This window comes from Pagrus pagrus (assembly GCF_965226575.1).
Source record: "Pagrus pagrus genome assembly, chromosome: 3".
NCBI lineage: Eukaryota > Metazoa > Chordata > Actinopteri > Spariformes > Sparidae > Pagrus > Pagrus pagrus.
The window spans coordinates 18,405,569-18,424,417 of NC_140187.1; the positions used below are offsets into that span (position 1 = coordinate 18,405,569).

General features: G+C 40.7%; 2 protein-coding genes across 2 annotated transcripts; one reads left to right on the forward strand and one right to left on the reverse strand.

The window, feature by feature from the left end:
* Positions 1-3,499: 3,499 nt before the first annotated feature.
* Positions 3,500-12,169, forward strand: oxtra (oxytocin receptor a). The gene is made up of 2 exons (XM_084348480.1): positions 3,500-4,988; positions 11,328-12,169. Exons 1-2 carry the CDS (start codon positions 4,061-4,063, stop codon positions 11,579-11,581), a joined length of 1,182 nt encoding a protein of 393 aa, XP_084204606.1. The 5' UTR covers positions 3,500-4,060; the 3' UTR covers positions 11,582-12,169.
* Positions 12,170-13,741: 1,572 nt separating this feature from the next.
* On the reverse strand, positions 13,742-18,126 carry cav3 (caveolin 3). Its single transcript, XM_084350028.1, has 2 exons — positions 17,882-18,126; positions 13,742-16,584 (listed from the first exon to the last, which is right to left on the reverse strand). The coding sequence occupies exons 1-2, from the start codon at positions 17,993-17,995 to the stop codon at positions 16,243-16,245; spliced, it is 456 nt and encodes a 151-aa protein (XP_084206154.1). The 5' UTR covers positions 17,996-18,126; the 3' UTR covers positions 13,742-16,242.
* Positions 18,127-18,849: the final 723 nt, after the last annotated feature.

Below are 18,849 nucleotides of genomic sequence, written 5' to 3' on the forward strand. Positions count from 1 at the left end.
AGTAACAAAGAAGTTATTTCTCTTTTTGCTCACAGTCGTCAGCATTTGGATTTAGGACTAGAGATTGTAACACTACACACAGAACGTTACACTCGTAGGCTCGGGCAGCTCGCATAGCTGTCAGTCACTCTGCTAACTGGATTTGATGGACCAGAAGAGTTGACTTTACTCTCAACATTTCAAATGTACTCACAAAATTGTATTTGAACTTTTTTCTCGTCATTTCAGCTTTTTTCTTGAAGTGCATAATGCAGAAATAAACTTCCTCCTCTCATTTTTTTTCTCACACCTGGCCCTTATACTCTTCTGTACTAAACAGAGCGAAGTATACGCTTTAAGTGGATTTTGATTTTGACATTGTCAATTAATATGGTTATTATTTATATCTATCCTATGATACGGATGCTGTTTTGTTAAATATTACAATTATGATGCAATTTTTTTCAAACAGAAATGTTTCATAATTGCTAAAGCACAATATATGCACTTTGCTCATTTGGAAGGAAACATGAATGCAGTGCTGCCCTTCTGCCTCTTGTGGCTGAAATTAGTATTACAACAACAACGATAATGACAAAAAAAAAAATCACTTGTTTTTCACAGATGAATAAAAAAACCTTAGAAACATGATTTTTTTTTTCACCTGCCTCTTAGGGCTTCCTTAGGATAGTCAAAAATATGAATATATTTTTCTTTAAGGACCATGATGAACTACGTACCCGGGCAAATTGTTTCTCTCGCGTCACTTATTTAAGTCTTGCAGTAGTTTTTTCATGGTGTAATTTGTAACAGCATGTAGCTGGAATACCTGGTAAATATGATGTAGTCACCTCATATTTTTGGACTTTACGAGTTGATGAAGGACACCTGAACGCGCCATTAAACAATTTAGCAGCACACCGTGGATTGTGGGATACTTACTGCAAAGTAAACATAGGTAGTGTGCGCCAAATTCAGACTGTTTCTTGGCTGCACTTGGAGGAATCTTTGAAATGGGACAGACCTTGCCAACTTGTTATGACATATTTAGTCTAGAAATGCAGACTTTGGAGGATCCAGCCCCCGAAATGGGACAAAGCTTATTTCTGACAATAACCCCAACCCAATTACTTTAAGTCTACTATTATTGTAAAAATTCAGAAGGTGCTTTACTGTCACGCCTGTGTCACTCCACAAGAATTTGAGTATCAACAGACCGCACAACTGACTTAATCTCTAACATTTTGCACATTCCTCCATCACATACTCATTACACGCTAACTTTTAAAGCCCACGGTCATAAAACTGTGGAAAAATATTCCTTTTGTCACATCAACGAACACTCATCAATATACTAATTACTTTCTGCTGAGCTGCAATGTCAAGTGGGACTTAACTTTACAGTTTTCAGGTTCTGACTTCTGCACTTGTTATTTTGTTGTTGTTGTTGTTTTCACACCAGCCCCAGTTTCATTACTCACATGCTGGCTCTTTTCATGTGGCTCACCAAAAATGTAATTAGAGAGGTTATTAAACGCTTATTCAATTTGATTTAATATACAATCGCTCTTCTTTTCTTTGTCCATTTAATTCCCCGTCAGTGCTAAATCATCTTCAATCTTCATGTTCGACTTTGAGATTCCTGTGGATGTGCCATTTTCCAAAACCCAAAGCCACAAAGTGAGGGAGCATCTCTCTGCTGCAGATTAGACCAGAGGCCTGGAAATTTAAAGAGCAGAGCAGTAGCAGAAAAATCTCACTTTTCAGCACCTCTAATTGATGCGACTGTGTCCAGAAAATCGTATAATCCGGCATTTCCATGAATGTTTCAACATGTGTGAGTCACTGATAGCACTTACTAATGGACATCATCCACATTTATGGCGTATATTTTTTCAGTACCACGGGGCACGAGAGTGACAGACGATTGGTGTTTTATGTTGAGATGAAGGCAAATCCACCATCATCATTTCAAGTCCTTTAAGTTTCAATGAGGATTTGCACTTGCAACACAAATGGAAGAAATATGTGTTCACAGGAATCACTGGAATGTAGCACATGGACATTAACATAGGCATCACACACATAGGGAAAAAAAACTATATATACCAAAATGTCAATATGGACAAAACATCCCAGAGATGGACTGTGTTGACTTTGTTTCGTTGCACTTGTCTGAAGTGTTTATTTTAATCTTTCTTGGTACTTTCTTTTTTCCCCCACATGTACGAGGGTAACAGGTCATTGTTGAAGCGAAGCAAAGTCAACTCTAAAATAAACCACGTTATTATTCCTGTCATGTTGGAGTGTTTGCTTGATTCCTCAACACACCAACAATATTTTCACAAAGCTTAAAGAAGCCGAGTCATGAAGCCAGTCTGACACATGTTGACGGCACCCGATGTGATAATCTAGGAACATGTGTTTAAAGATTTCTCTGGTCTCAGTGCCTCTCCTGAAAAAGCTCAAAGGGAAAGCCCACCCAAAAATAAAAATTCAGTCATTATCTGCTCACCCCAATGCTGATGGAAAGTCGGGTGAAGTTTCATAAACCAGACAACTTTTCTGGAGCTTCACAGCATTCTTCTAAACAACTGAAGTAGATTGGGACCAGAAAAAAAAAACATAAAATGTATCTGTACAGCTCATCTGGAAGCACTGAGACCCCAAATTGATTTAAAAACACATAATTTACAGCCTTTTTTCAGCTGAAATCTTCACTGCTGCTAAGCTACAGCGTTGAAACTTCACCTGACTTCACACATCAGCATGGAGGTAAGTGGATAATGGCTGAATTTTCATTTTTGGGCGAATTTATCCTTTAAGGATTTTTCACACCCATTCACAATGAGCAGATCACACTGAGTCCATTTATTTTTAAAGCTTTGTTTCTAAACGAACTGTGTAATCTATCCTCTTACAAACACAAAGTCTAGTATTCTGTTCCCTCATGAGCTGTAATGCAATTTGCCGTGCTGTTAAAGAGAAATGTTTGCATGTTTTTTTCAAGCACTTCCCATGAGAAATTCATTTTATTAATCACATTTGCTTGTAATCGTATTATTTTGACTCATATTTTCCTCTCAGTGATGTGGGAGGTTGTGAATGAGCATTTGTTTGTTAAATAGCTGTAACTTATCAACCACTAGATCAAAAAAGAAAACAACTTATCCAAGTCTCCTTCAAACTGTTTAGTCTCGTTTTCTCCCCGGATTTCAGCAAAACATGAAATAATGGAAATGTTTGTGATTTCATACAGTCGCACAGTGTCTGACAACAAAACACCTGCTCAGTTGGGGTTAAAACAAAATGAGAGCTCTGTCTCAGAGCAGATCTGGGGGTTCATGCTCTGAAGAGCTCCGAGCTGCAGAGCAGGACAGGGAGGAGGCTGACAAATGCGTCACGTCGCCACCCCGTGGTGGTGATGGGTAAGGCTGTTTACTGTTAGTACTGAACCAGGGACAGATATAACAGGAGCTTATGTGCTGTGGTGCTGGCCACTCCGACTCTTACCAGAGGTGATGATGGAGCTTTCATTGTCTGCTGCATTTTTTTTTCTTCTAATAATTTAATTTTCACAGTTTCATTTTGGTTTTTTAAAGTTCATATTGTCGCTCGATCATAAAATATTTCTTTGGATTTACTAAACCTAATTTTGTTTTTGGATTAAATTACCTTTGACCACTGAGGTGCACTTCTCACGTATCTGAGACTCCAGTTTTTCTTTTTTCTTTTCTTTTCTTTTCTTTTTTTCTTTTTTAGATCCACGGTGCAGATTTCTGCGCCTTGACTTCACTTTTCTTTTGCGCACAGATTTCGTCATTTATCATTTAGATAAGTGCAAATATTTCTCTTCTCCTCTCAAGCGTCTTCAGTTTTTTTTTTTTGGAAACCATGGGTGATTGAGGCTCAACCACTCCTCGTTATCACTCCAGGGACATGTTCTGAGCCCCACGCTTCGTCTTGTCACCCGTGAGGACGCACGAACAGACTTTGTCACTCAGGACCCATTCAGGTGACCGTTTCAGCCATTGCATGACTGCACAACCCTGACGCATCTGCAGAGGACAAGACTGCGGCAATGGAAAGTGTTTCCAATGAAAGTGACTTTTGGCAATTTAACGAGTCCTGGCGCAACTCGAGTCTCGTTAACGGGACCGGGTGGTTGAACCAGACCAACCCTCTGAAGCGAAATGAGGAGGTGGCGAAGGTGGAGGTGACTGTGCTCGCCCTGGTGCTGTTTCTGGCGCTGGCGGGGAACCTGTGCGTCCTGCTGGCCATCCACACCACCAAGCACAGCCAGTCCCGCATGTACTACTTCATGAAGCACCTGAGCATCGCAGATCTAGTTGTGGCGATATTTCAAGTTCTCCCTCAACTTATCTGGGACATTACATTTCGGTTCTATGGACCGGATATTTTGTGCAGGTTGGTGAAATACCTACAGGTTGTTGGGATGTTCGCCTCCACTTACATGTTAGTTTTGATGTCCGTCGACAGGTGTTTGGCGATTTGTCAGCCTCTCCGCTCTTTGCACAGGAGAAAAGACCGTTTCTATGTCATATGTTCCTGGGTCCTCAGCCTGCTCTTCAGCGTCCCGCAGATGTTCATTTTCTCCCTGAGAGAGGTCGGCGCGGTCGGATCAGGAGTGTATGACTGCTGGGGCGACTTCGTGATGCCTTGGGGAGCCAAAGCTTACATCACATGGATCAGCCTCACCATTTATATCATTCCGGTGGCAATACTGAGCATCTGCTACGGGCTGATAAGCTTCAAAATATGGCAAAACTTTAAACTGAAAACGAGGAGGGAGCAGTGTATCAGCCTGACGCCCAAAACCTCCAAAGGCAACACACTGGCCCGCGTGAGCAGCGTGAAGCTCATCTCCAAGGCGAAGATCACCACCGTGAAAATGACTTTTGTGATCGTCGTGGCTTACATCGTCTGCTGGACCCCCTTCTTCTCTGTTCAGATGTGGTCCGCGTGGGATCCAGCGGCGCCCCGTGAGGGTAGGTTGAATTTTAAAGTTTAACCTTAAGGCGAGCGAGTGCGCACCACTGCTGCGCAAAGGCTGATGTGTTACGCATCTGAAACACTTAAACACTGCCCTTCTTTTCCCATCCTTTGCACATTTTCCGCACAATACTGCTCAGTGGAAATGAATGTATATTTCTGACTGACGCGTCCTTCTGGCTGTGCGCATCAGTGCTCTTTACGCACGAGGATTCCTGGCGCTTGCTTATCCAGCTGGAGACAAAACAGCATTTTTGTGATGTGTTTATTTTGGATTATTCATTCTGGTGGGTCGAGCACTGGGGCTCTGTGGTCGACTCGGTTAGGATCAGGTTCTAGGTGTGGTGCAGATGACGAGGCGACACGGCTAAAGCTCTCAGGAGGTTTTTGACGCGAGGCAACATCCAAAATAAAAAGCCAAAACAGAAACGTAGAACACATTTTGGATCAATTCATGTGTCTGAAACACAAATTGGTGGCACATAACTTAAATACAAACACAAATGTCAAATTGACTGACAGGTCTTACAATAGACTAATGCTTTCTGATGCTGTTAATGGTTTGTTTTCATCAGGAATACAGAGAAGGAAAACAGACTGTTGTTTTTCCACATATTCTTAGATTATACATAATAATCCCCCTGTCTTTTGTGTGGTAAGAACAAACAACGAGGCCTTTAAAGTGCAAAAACTGCATGAGCAATAAGTTTCCTCTGACCTCCTCCTCCTCCACACACTGCAGAGACCGACTGACGGCTAATCATTAATCAAATTAGTGTGCGCCACCACGCGCCAAGCAGCTTGTATTTGTGCCTGTGGGGCACGGTGGAGTGCGTCGTTGACATTTAGCCACAATAGGCCACTAAGCAGCCGTCTACTGTATGTGGTCCCTGTATTTATTGATCTGCTGGGCCGCGGCCACACCCATATAACAACAGACTGAAAGAGATTAAAAAGATTTAATGTGCCAGTTTGACTTTTGCACTCTGGCTCTGTGCTCCATTCATCATTTCATTACGTTTAAGTGGAAGTAAGTAGAATGCACAATTTAGGTAAAAGCCTTGAGAGGAGTAAAGATGTGTTTAATCTGAATGGGGCTGTGATCTGTCTGTTTGTGTAAGGGGGCATTCGTTGTACTGGGAAAGTGAACTGTAAATCTAATTAGAGCTTTTAATTTGAAGGATTTGCAGAATAATGTGTGTGAATTGAATCTGTAAATATATACAAATATTAACACAAAGATACAAAACTTGTTTTCCAGGCAGTTTTACTCATTGTTCCTCAGACAAAAAGTAAAATGAGGAGCATTTTCTTACAAAAACAGACTAAAGTGAGACCATAATGTCAGGAAGTAGAGAGTAAGCAGACGTTGCTGTTTCAGGCCTTTTCTGGTTCTTTTCTTTTGCCTCTGTGTGTTTGTGTGAAGGGATCCAGCTGACTGTCTCTGCAGTGCTGTCAGCCCCCTCAAGCTGCATTGTTTACACCAGCTATTAACACTTTGGAGCTAAACAGTTGCACAATACACTGAGCTGTCAACGCTGAGGAGGCATTTTGTTCCACGCGCTTATGATATGCCAGTAATTGGCTCTGATGCTACGTCTGTCAATGATATTTCAAAGTCGCAGTAGCTAAAAAACTAGCGGCAAAAGTGCATTCATTTACTGTTACAGAGTCTGGATCAGTGCAGGGAGGAGGAGTCTGAATTCTGATGGCTCTCCTCCACGTGAACAGCACTCAGAAAGGCCAGAATAGGCAGCGACACGTGCCAGTGTTTGTGTACAAAAGATAGGCTGGAGTGTCACCTGTGTGTGTATAGATAAAGTGTCCATTAGAGTCATACAGCAGAGTGAGCCAAGACCACACGGCTGAGAGCAGAATGCCCTAAAGGAAGAACCGCCACACGGCAAAGATTAGGCTCAGTTATTAAGTGAGATTGTGTGTTGATGTCAATTTGGAAGAAATACCAGGTTGTGATCATATGTTTTATAGGCAACACATAATGCTCACTTTCAGGTTCATAGTTTTATTATGGGTTACTACTAGAATAAGTTTAAATGCTTTAGTGCCCAAAGAACACATCAGTTTTCTTGTACTGTCCAGTGCTGCAGCTCCTGTCGCTTTAATACCCAGTCTGCTCTGATTGGTCAGTTCACACACGCCTGACTCAGCACCACTAACAACAGAGCACCCGTGCTAAAACAATTATTATTTGCCAAACCAGCCACTAGGCATAAACTATGCAAATGTGTGACACGGTGATGTAGTGTGATGTCATAAAGTCACGGAATTAAACACTGTTTCCTGTTTCCCACAGGAAACAGTGTTTTCTGTGGGTGAGAGGAGCTTCTGTTGGACTTAGACCTTTTTAACTTTTCAACAAATATAAAACACTGAAGGAAAGGGAAAAAACACAAAGCATAACAGGTCTCCTTTAAATTGTAGTTGTTGTGGGGTGACTAAATTACAGATTGTACCTTTAAAGCTGTTTGTGTTGCAGTGAAAGATTAGTGAACGGTTAGGAGCACATACAGTAAAACAAATTATTAATGTGTAATTATTGCTTATCAGGTAACCTAAGCAAATATTTAGATAGCAGCAGATCTCAAACACAGAATATATTGTTACATGGGCCATTCCTTATCATGGATTCTATTATTTTACCATGATAAACATGAAACCTGATTGAAACTAACATTATTAACAGACATGAAAGCAGTCATGCAAACACATTATTTGATGGACATTGCACATGCTGCAGAAAAAAGTCTGTTATTCCAACATGTTTGTGAGCGACTGGCACCGCCATGCCACCACTCGAACTTGAAAGGAGGTTTACTACTTAAAGGTTGCTGTCTGTCTTTAAAAGGCCACTCTTAGCACTTTCTTCAGACCCCCTCCTCTCCACATGAGCCCATTACTAAAGTAATCATGTCTTCTGCTGATGATTCATAAATCCTTCCGGACAATCAAAAACCAGATTTGTCTAATTAATAGTTTGACATTTTGGGAAATACGTTTATTCTCCTTCTTGCTGAGAGTCTGATGAGAGGCCTGGCTCTGTGCAGAGATATTTCCGGCTATGTACAAACTATTCTTTGGCCTTGACTGGTAAATTCCTTGAGTTTCTGCTCGTTAATCCAGCACACAGCCCACCATAAAATGGCAAATTTTTGTTTTAGACAACAACATTTTTAATTACAGACTAAACAAACTATGTACCATATTGACATTTCTACAAAACGTATCACATCACGTTCACGTTACATGTTTATGATCTGACAGTAGCACTTTACCATAAGGTTCATAAAAATGTGAGTAGTTACTGAGGAGTGAATAAGGGATGAATCAGGAATGACTTGATAGTTAATAAATTGTTAATGAGTAATTCCTGAATAACTGTGATTCATGGACTATACAGTTGATAATGAGGAGTTACTGGAGAAAAGACTGGGAGACAATACATTAATGAACCATTAATGATTAGCTCATAAATATCTGTGAATCAACATACTGACCATTTTCTTTATGAGTTGTTCCTGATTAACTATCAACCAGATGCTGAGTGGTTTGAACTCGTGATGACTCATTAATAACTAATAACTGAGTCATTGGTTACAGTTTTTTTATACCTTCAACTAAAGTGAAATATTATACTGAATAGTTACCCAATAGACTCATTAAATACTAATGACTTAATCAGTAATTCATATATTATTAATTAATGTGTCATCATTAGTTTGTGACAATAACATGATCTTTTCCAAACCATAACCCCTACGTGTTTTTTGTGCCTGACCTAACCAGACCACAGGCACTGCGCTGTCACAATAGACAATAGAAAATTGAACATTAAGAAATGTAATGTTTCAACATATCCGCTGTCTGCAGGAACATATATTGCGTATGTATAACATTGTTGTGATTGGGTTGTCCCAAATGTGAAACTACTCCTTTAACCAAAATGGTGTTGCATAAACAACTCAACCATGACGTCTTGTTGAAGAAGTGGTATTAGTATTAGTATAGTGGTATTGTTTCACTTAATCTAAGTTGAAATGATGGAGCTGGAACAACATTAACTATGATGTTCATGGAAGAACATCAACACGGCGATATCTGATACACTGTTGTAGCACGCACACCTTTTTAATGTATGAAATTTTGACCTCTCATGAAAAAATTCAGTGTGATTGTTAAGATGCATGAACAGCATGGAGCTCCAATGGACCTTTCACAGATCAAAGAAGTTCAGCACTGTATTTGGCTTATCAATATGATTTTTGGAAATGTCAGAAGATGGTAATTCCTCGAAGCTTTGTCATCATGGTGACATCAGTGTGATCTCACATATAAAAACTATAAAGATTTCATTAGGCGGAGGACCAAAACACCTCGAGGTTAAAGCCTGACTCAGACACTCACACAAGCTCCCCAAAAAATCTATGCACACAAACATCTCCCCCTGCTGAGCCTGGTGCCCTCGAACGCTGACTCACTCTGTGGGCTATTGATCTGAATTAAGTGCCTGATGGACACAAAGCCCAGAGTTCAATCTCTTCGTGTTTAATTCTTTTTTTTATAAAGGTCGGTTTATATATTCTGAGTTTACAACAGTGAGAAAAGCAAGGCAGACGGAAGCAAGACTTTTTAAACTTATAAAATAATGTCAAATTCGTTAATAGGTAAATGCTAATGGCTTGTGTGCCTTCGAGGAAGCAGAATCATTGTTAAGAATTCTCATTAATGAATCGCAGAAGAGTCATTGTGGCTGCCCAGTCGGTATCAGCCCTGACAGTCAGACAGATGTACCACCCAGGGGATGATTGTTCTGCAGTTTCATTCGCTCTGTGATTTATCATTCTCTTGTGAAAGACACCGTGAGATAATTCACTAAAGACTTTTTTCTGATAATTCCCCCTATTATTCAAATTAGATCCAGGCTCTGCTCTCGTCCAACCTGATAAGAATGCTCGATAGCCCGCCATCTCCAATAAGGTGTATTCTTCCATCCACGTCAGACCATATTCCATATTAGAGCAAGGTGATGTGTGTCTTATGAGCTTTGTTGAACATAGCAGTTGGCCAATTAACACATTTCATTATAGTTTGAGTATTCGCTCGATTTTTCTGCCATTGTGATTTGTAATGTGAAAAATCAAAACGCAGCGCTTACTCAAAAGCAGATTACAGAAGCTATGACACGGTAGTAGAGGGGTAATTGAATGATCTACACTCAGTTAAACGCGTGTTTTAGTTTCATAAATCAAACCCTTAATGGCTCACGGTCGATTCTTATTAATCATGTGTGTGACTCTCGTGCCCTTCCAGAGATCATTTGCACGGACCAATTTCGTCGAAGCTCAGGGAGTGTCTTTAGATACTGTGAGAATAGCGGGAGCGCAGACAGCCTGAGAGACAGATTAGCAATCAGTAATAAGAGGTTAAACACGGGATACGGGCCAATTACATGAATCTGAAACTCATTTGCCAAATGTCAGTTGGGTGGAGTTGACGTAGCGTAAATGTCATCCAACATGCCACTGCAGGTTACTCGTCTGATGTATCACCACAACGTAGTTAGTGCAACATCTCCACCTCTCCCCCTCTGTCACGGGAATTTGCTTTGTTTTAAAACAAATCAGTGCTGTGATAAATTCTTTTGTTTTAAATATACTGGAACTGTTTTCCTCCTCAATGATCCCTCCAGCTATAATCATGCAGTTATGACTGTATGACTGAAACTTTTAATTGAACTGACTCCAAATTGGCAGAAAATGGAAGATGGGTGAAAGTAAACAAGTGTATCTGAGTCGACAGCCATGACAGCTGCTCTGTGAGGCTGTTCTGACTGCTAACTGGTTGACAGTGCGAACATGCTCGTGTTTAGCAGTTGATTAAACATTAAACATTTCAGCCTAACCGTGTTAGCAATTACTGTGTGCTAATTAGATCTTAACACAAAGTACGGATGAGGCTGATCGGAAAATAATTAGTTTTGTAGATTTTCGGTCATAAACCAAGTATTGGACAATTTTAATTAATTCAAGGATAATTCACCCAAAAATGAAAATGCAGTCAATATCTACTCCCCCCCCCCAAGCTATCCACCTTCTCTTCAGTTGCAAGTTAATCTCAAAGCAGTAAAATTATACAAATTTTATTCAACTTGCTACCTGGAACACAGCATCAAAACATTATTCCAGCATTTGAGCGTGGCTTCGGAGGGAAAATGGCTGCCATGTGAATGTAGACCGTACCTCAGAGAAAACAAGCCGCTGGTTCATTTTTGTCGTCACATCACAGTAACCTTCCTCTCTCTTTCTCGTCTCCTGCAGCCATGCCCTTCATCATCTCCATGCTGCTGGCCAGCCTCAACAGCTGCTGTAACCCCTGGATCTATATGTGCTTCGCCGGGCACCTGTTCCAGGATCTTAGGCAGAACTTTCTGTGCTGTTCGGCTCACTACCTCAAGTCATCCCAGTGCCGCTGTGAGCGTGACTTTGACTCCAGTCACAAGAGCAACTCCTCAACCTTTGTCATTAAGAGCACGAGCAGTCAGAGGAGCATCACACAGACTTCCACCACATGAGCACAAGCCCTCTCATCCCTTTAACAAGCTCCCTGCCCTGCCTTTCACCACATGCCGTCAGCCATAACAATATCCAGCAGTTGGACAGATACCTCTCGCCCTGAGGCCGCTGTTCGAGGCCAGAAGGGAAAAAACAAAAGTCTTAATTCTTGGTATTGGAAATGAAATAATGAAATGAATAAATGTACAGAATATCATTAAGGGTGCTTTATTTTGTTTATAAAAACTTACAAGATAATCAGGTCCAAGTTGAGCAATCACCTGAAATCTTTTTGTTGGTATGCTTTCATTTTTGTTGTTCATTTAGATGTACAGTATATATTTACATATTTGCAATGCAGAGAACTTAAAGGAAAAGCAACCTTTCAAGCAGCCTTGGCCAATCACACTATTAATTCAGTTGTTGTCACCAGCAGAGCTAATGGATTCTGTTTGTCTGTGTTATGATGAAATTGCTCACCTGTTGTGAATATTGTGTACTATGTTGTTCACTTTGTTACATTTGCAATGGATTGCATACATGTAAACTGTTACTTGAGATGTTGTTAAATGTCATTGGGTGTCAATGGTAAAGATTTTAAAAAAGCTTAAAAAATAAATAAAGACTCAAGCATTAAAAAGCATGTTATTATTTACACCTAGCTGATGCTTGTTAGAGCTCCTTTTGCCTCCCAAATTGGCTGAAGAAATCTTTGGCACGCTCTCAGGAAATGTGCTGGAGGGATGTTTGTCGGTGATAAATCAATAACGTCACCAAGTTCCTGCAAATTTTTTGGCAGTACATTGAAACTTTGAGCATCCTGTTCACCTAAGCCCCAAAATGCATCATTGGGTTGAGACCTGGGGACTGTGCAGACCGCTGGAGGTAACTTGAGGCAACAATCACTGCGTGACGTGGTGCATTATCCTGCAGGAAGAGATAACAAAGGTATTCACTCTGGCATCCTTTTTTTTTGCAAAGCTAATTAAGTCTGAGGCTGTTGTTTAGTCAGTTGTGTTTATATTCACTGTGAATGTTTCAAGTATATGAGCCGTGCAGGGTGGGAGCTGTGATTTTCATTACAGAGCATCGTTTGTCATTGCCAACAATGAGGAGGGACCTGAATGAAAGTAAAAGCTGTACAACAAGAACAATCCAAAACAATATATCTGGAATAATATTCAATTTTAGTTTAGACAGGTGTCGACTCAGCTTTCGACTCTGTTATTTACACGCTAACTTACACTTACACTCATCAAATCAAATCAAATCAAATTTTATTTGTATAGCCCAAATTCACAAATCACAGTTTGCCTCAGAGGGCTTTACAATCTGTACAGAGACGACACCCTCTGTCCTTCGACCCTCGATTCGAGTGAGGAAAAAAGCCCTTTTAACAGGGAAAAAAAAAATGCGGAAGAAACCTCAGGAAGAGCCACAGAGGAGGGATCCCTCTCCCAGGACGGACAGACGTGCAATAGATGTCGCATGTACAGAGCAGATTGCAATACAACATTATGTATTTGAACCACAATCTAGAGAATCATAATTTAAAGTAGTTATTGCGTTCACCACTGAAGTGTTGCTTTTATTTTATTATCACAGGAACTGAAGGATTAAAGTGACAATATGATACTTTTTGAATAACATTGGACAGAGCTGCAACAATTAATCAATTCATCACTTAGTTGTCAACTATTAGATTAATCTGCAGCAATTTGGATAATCGATTAATTGGCTTTTAAGAAAATGTCAAAACAAGACATTTCAACATCATCTTGGGCTTTGGGAAACACTAATGGACTTTTTTTTTTACCATTTTCAAACATTTTAGACCAAACAATCGATTAATGACTAAATTAATCATCAAATTACCGGCAATGAAAATAATCAGGAATCTTGAACATCTGTAAATATTTTTTTTCATTTCACTGTTATATTTAATGGGAGTTTGCTTCCCTTGTAGCCTTGATAATGTGACCTTTCATAAAACAATCGTGTGGCAGTAGAAAATATTGTATCAGGAGAAATTCTGTAAAAACATAAATCTTTTAGAGGCAGCAGTTTGCCCTAGTGTTGTCAAGATACTGGAATATCTAACTTCGGGACAATACCTTAAAACATATTGATATTTGATATGTCTGATGCCAGAGGGAAAAAATGACACAACACTGAGGGCATAAAATGATAGCTTTTTATTAAAAGATAAATATAACAAGGCTTGTTAACTATGTGTCAAACACAACAGCCTCTAAGTTAAAGCTGAAGAAGGCAGTTCTAGAGAGAGATAGTTGATTATTGACTCTCATTCCCAGGTACTGTAGTCTGAAATGGAAACTTTAGGTTGGCCAGCTTCTCGGTGGCCAACCTAAAGCTTCAGCCAACTGGGACGCTGGCCAACCCACAGTGTCAGTATTTGACGACCTGGGAATGAGACTCGACAATCAAGTATCTGGCCAGAATCGTCTACTTCAGCTTTAATTTACGTCTGAGTATAGTTAGAGGAGTGGGAGGAGGTGAGCCTGTGTGGGCGCTGCAGCAGTGTGTGTGTCAGCTCGCTGTCAGAGAGACGAGAGAGCATTTGCAGCTGGTACCAGTATACAAATGAGTATTGAAGCCTTTTCAAATAATCAGAATTGATACATTAATATTTTTAAGGCATTTAAGATTTACAGACTACATTAAAGGGTAACTCCAACAGTTTTACACAGCAAATTGTGTTTACAGGTCAGTACTACTGCATAGGTAAAAAAGAAAATAGTATAAAGCTTTTTGTGGCTCCAGAGGAAGCTGCATGTGATGTGATAAATGACCTCCCATGGTGTCACTAAGTGGCTAAGTTGCATTGTGGGTAATGTTGGCACCAGGTCTTGAAAAGAAAAAAGAGTGTGTAGAATAAAAGAGATGACATCTCTGTCTCTGCTGTATCTATTATGATCACAAGGCTTATTTTTGTAGACCAACAGTGTTTTAGGACTGCAATACTAGACCAGTTGATGTTTTCAAAACCTGGCACCTTCATTACCCACAATGCAACTTCACCACTGAGTGACATCACTGGAGGCAATTTATCAGATTACAGCAGCTTCCTCTGGAGCCACACAGAGGGCTTTTTACTGTTTTTGAACTCACCAAGACCTGTAAACACACTTTAATGTGTTAAATTGGTGGAGTTACCCTTTAAAGACCTTTACTATGAATCCCATGAGCCGATGTTATATTTTTTTCTATCTTTAAAGATGCTAATTAGTGTGGAGGGCAATTTATGTATGCAATATGTCTGTGATTGTACAAGTTAAATTCATTATTTGCAGAAGGAAAAAATATATAAATATATTGTTAAATAAAATAATGAGATCTGTATTTGTGGAGGATTTGTTGCATGTTGGTGACACCAAACGTGTATTTATTCTACATATTAGCTGTCTCTCTAAAGTTTCGGCCAAAATAAATCATCTTTGCTCGTTAATTACGCTGCTTAATGCAGTTCATTAATCAGAATAATGCTTCAACACAGTGTTCTGCTCCTGTGCTTATCAACTCTGGACAGAAAGAAACACACAAAGGTTATGAACAAAGACAGGTATGCTGACACTGAATCATCAATAATGGATCTCTGTAGACAGGGAAGCAAAGCAAAGATACATGTCAAAAATATCACAACAAAAAAAAAGCAGCAGATGTTTGGTGAATCTTAAAAATGTATTTCTAAAGCCTCTCAGAATGATTTGAAAAGATACAAAGAACTCACTTTCATTCAAACACTGAACCAGTGGCGCAACAGGCTCATTATCATGACGACAGTTGTATAATCGCAGGTACATAATATCAGCAAACATGTGACATTTTTCCACAAAATTAAAATACCACTGTGGAACATTAAAATGGGTCTCATACTACATTAGTAGTTAGGTTCATACTTGTTTACACATACTTGATTGAAACAAGCAAGTAGCTATTAATTCATATTCCACTCATTACACTTTGGTAAAAGGAAGTAGACTGTCTTACATCTGCAAGTCTCCTTATCTTTGGTGGAGTCAACACAAACTAAGAGGGAGATACATCAGAATACATGTTTTGAAAACTTCAAGCAGTCGCACAAAATAATTACACACAGAAAATGTTTTAACTTCCTTTCTTTCCATTAGAGCATTTCTACTTAGGTTACATTAATTCAGTTCAACTCAATCAGAACAAAGTTAAACAACAGCACACACAGCAACATACAGCTTCAATGTAACTTTTAAGAAAGGCCGAATGTAATGCATACAGGCAGTATTGTCCACAGGTGCAGCAGTGTTTGGGGAGCTCATTCATTTATTGTGAATGAGTAGCTGTTGTTGGGATCCAAATAAATGAGGGCAGACGATCCTCCTCATGGCAGGCGGCCCTCCTCTCTCTCCCTCAGTGAGGAGCACTGAGCCCTCCAGGAGTGCCAAAGCTGTCAGGGAACAGGGCCGCCTGCTGCAGCTGTCGCAGAGCTTCTGGTGGCAAAAGGCACACGAGTCATGTCAGGACTGAGAGCAGAGAGGTTGAGAGTGGGAGGGTTGGGTGCAGCATTTGATGAAAGGAGGAGGAGTAGGGAGGGAGTAAGCGAATATGCCAAGACTGATCTTTTGGTGTATAAAAAGATACCGTACTTCATCCGATCATACTATAAACACTACTGTGTGAGTACTTAGACTTCTTTGCGCAGTGCGACGCGCACACTGCTGAAGATCTTGCCCAGGGCTTCGAAGAAGGGATCGCAGAAGGTCTGGATGCAGAGGGAGTAGATGCGGCTGATGCACTGCGACTCAATCAGACAGCTCTTGATGCAGGGAACCACAGCCCAGATGTGGCAGAAGGAGATGCACGCAAACAGGAAGCCCCAGAGCAGAGCAACAGGGATACCGAAGACTGCAGACAGGACGCGGTAGCACCAGTACTTGGACACAGTGAAGGTGGTGTAGCTGAGCTTCCACACCCCATCCAGGCTGTGCGTGCCATCGGGCTCTGCAATGACATCCTCAAACTCCACCTAATAAGAAAAGAGCTTACATTAAAACACAATCCTGAGTGCGCTTTGCTTTTATGCATCTCCAAACACCAGACCTCTGCAGGCTCAAAGTAATATTCACACGCCGTTGTTAAGTGTAAAGATAATGCTTGTGAAAGCTGCAGAGTGTTAGGATCAAATTTATGCAGAGGAACCAATTATCTGTTGCACTTCTGAGAGGAAAAAACTTAATGTAGTAGCATACAGGCAAAGTTAAAGAGGGACTTTTAATGCTGTCTCCTTCTAAAAGCTCAGTTCCAACATCAATTTATTAGCAACTGAAGTTCACCTAATAAAAATGCATGAGAGGAACTGTACAACGGTCCAATTAGTTGAGTTTCAGTATGTGCCAGCTGGTCTTTTTGGCACTTGGCTATAATGTGAATTAACTTGTGTGTAATCATGGCAGGCAGACACACGGCGCATCAAAAAAACCATCTATTTTCTTCCGGACCACTGGATAGGATCAGTAAAGGGAAGTAACAGGTCGCTGTCCATTTCCCGCAGAGATAGCAGGCAGAGATCATCCACTGAATGAATGGCTGGACATGTTTTGTAATTTTCTCTGCAAAGGTCTGGCCTCTTTCAGCTCTTAGAAATTCGGCAAAAGAAAAATCAGACAACAGATGGACACCGGTGGCAAGCTAATAAACTCAAAAGATAAGATTCCTGGAGTAATCAAGGGCACTGCTTCGATAGATATTGCTGATCCACTTTATTTTTATGGTAAGGCAAAGGAAAATAAGAGTAAGAAATGTGTGCAGCAGGTGCTTATCTATCTTACTCAACGGACTATAAAACTGTTCAGTTTAAAATACGTCATCTTTATCAACTTCTTGATGTCTGAAAACACACCCGAGTAAGTCGCTCCAAACTGAGCCCCGCTGACACTAACCATGCTGTACTGATAACTCGTGTTTTACCAGCTGCTTCCAGTCAAACACAAGATAACCTAAATGTTTATTTGGTCCTGACTTCACAGAAACTATTTTGTGGTAATAACATAGCAACAATCACAGGATAAACAGTAGTCCACCCCGGTGTATCAGTTTCACTCTCTTCTACCCCATTCCCAAAATAAACTCTATGTTCTGCTCATGCACGGGAATAGCTCTTGGTCTATTTAAGGATTTTCCAGACAGTGTAATAACCTGTCCTCCTGTCTTTGCTCCTGCTGATCACTTTATTCATTTTCTCCACATGCTTCCACACATGCCAAGACAAGGGTTAAGTTCTTAATCCTCTCAGTAGCAGGGTGGTGTCTTCATGCTGCACAAACCTTCACCACGTCCTCATTGATCTGCTTGGGGTCTCTGTTGATAAGATCAATCTCCTTGGTGTGGCTATCCTTCACGATCTTCTCCTCGTTGGTGTACTGGTACTGATCCGCCATGGTTGGGCTGCAGGTCCTGGCCGGGCCGGAGACGTTGAGAGTAAAAACCTTGCTGGATCAAACCCTCCGTTCACTTCTGAACCCCTGTATCACCACTGTGACGCTCCCTCTGGCATGCCAGTGGACAGCTGCTGCAGACGTCCTGGTAAAAATGGAGGCCTGACCCCCACCCTGCATGCAAGTGTACACACACACACACACACGGAAAGTGTATACACACACACACACACACACACACACATTGTAATGCACACAGACAGAAAAGGCATGCCTTAAAGGAGAACCCAGGGTTGTGTCACATTTCACATGGGGTTGTGGGGCTAGCTGGGCAGGGTTTGCACAGTGGCACGAACTTCCACCACAGAGTGAGGCAGTGAGCACAAACACACCCTCCTGCTCTGGCTTCAGCTGGGACACCGTGTTTGAGGCCTAATACAGGTCTTCATTTTTAAATGAATCTTTTTTCTTTACACCACAACAGAAGAGATGTAGAAAAAACAGATTTAGTGTTAGCATGAGTACAAGGATTACAATGCAAGAATCACACGATTACTGTGAGTTGTCATTCAGAAGGAGGCAGCAGTACCGAAAATCTGTACTCAAGTACAAATACAGTTACATTACTGAACTATTACTCAATTACAAGTAAGACTACTGGTATTAAAATAATACTTTAGTAACAATACAAAATATTCTTCTCAGGCACTACTTAGAGTAGGCTATAAGTTACTTTTTAGCCTTTGACGTTTAATGCATTAAAGTGCTCTGTGTTGTGCTCAGTAGTTATGGTCACCTCTCCAAAACCTGGGCCTGCAGCAGAGTTTTGTTTTCTTTATCCGTATGTCAGGCTTGTC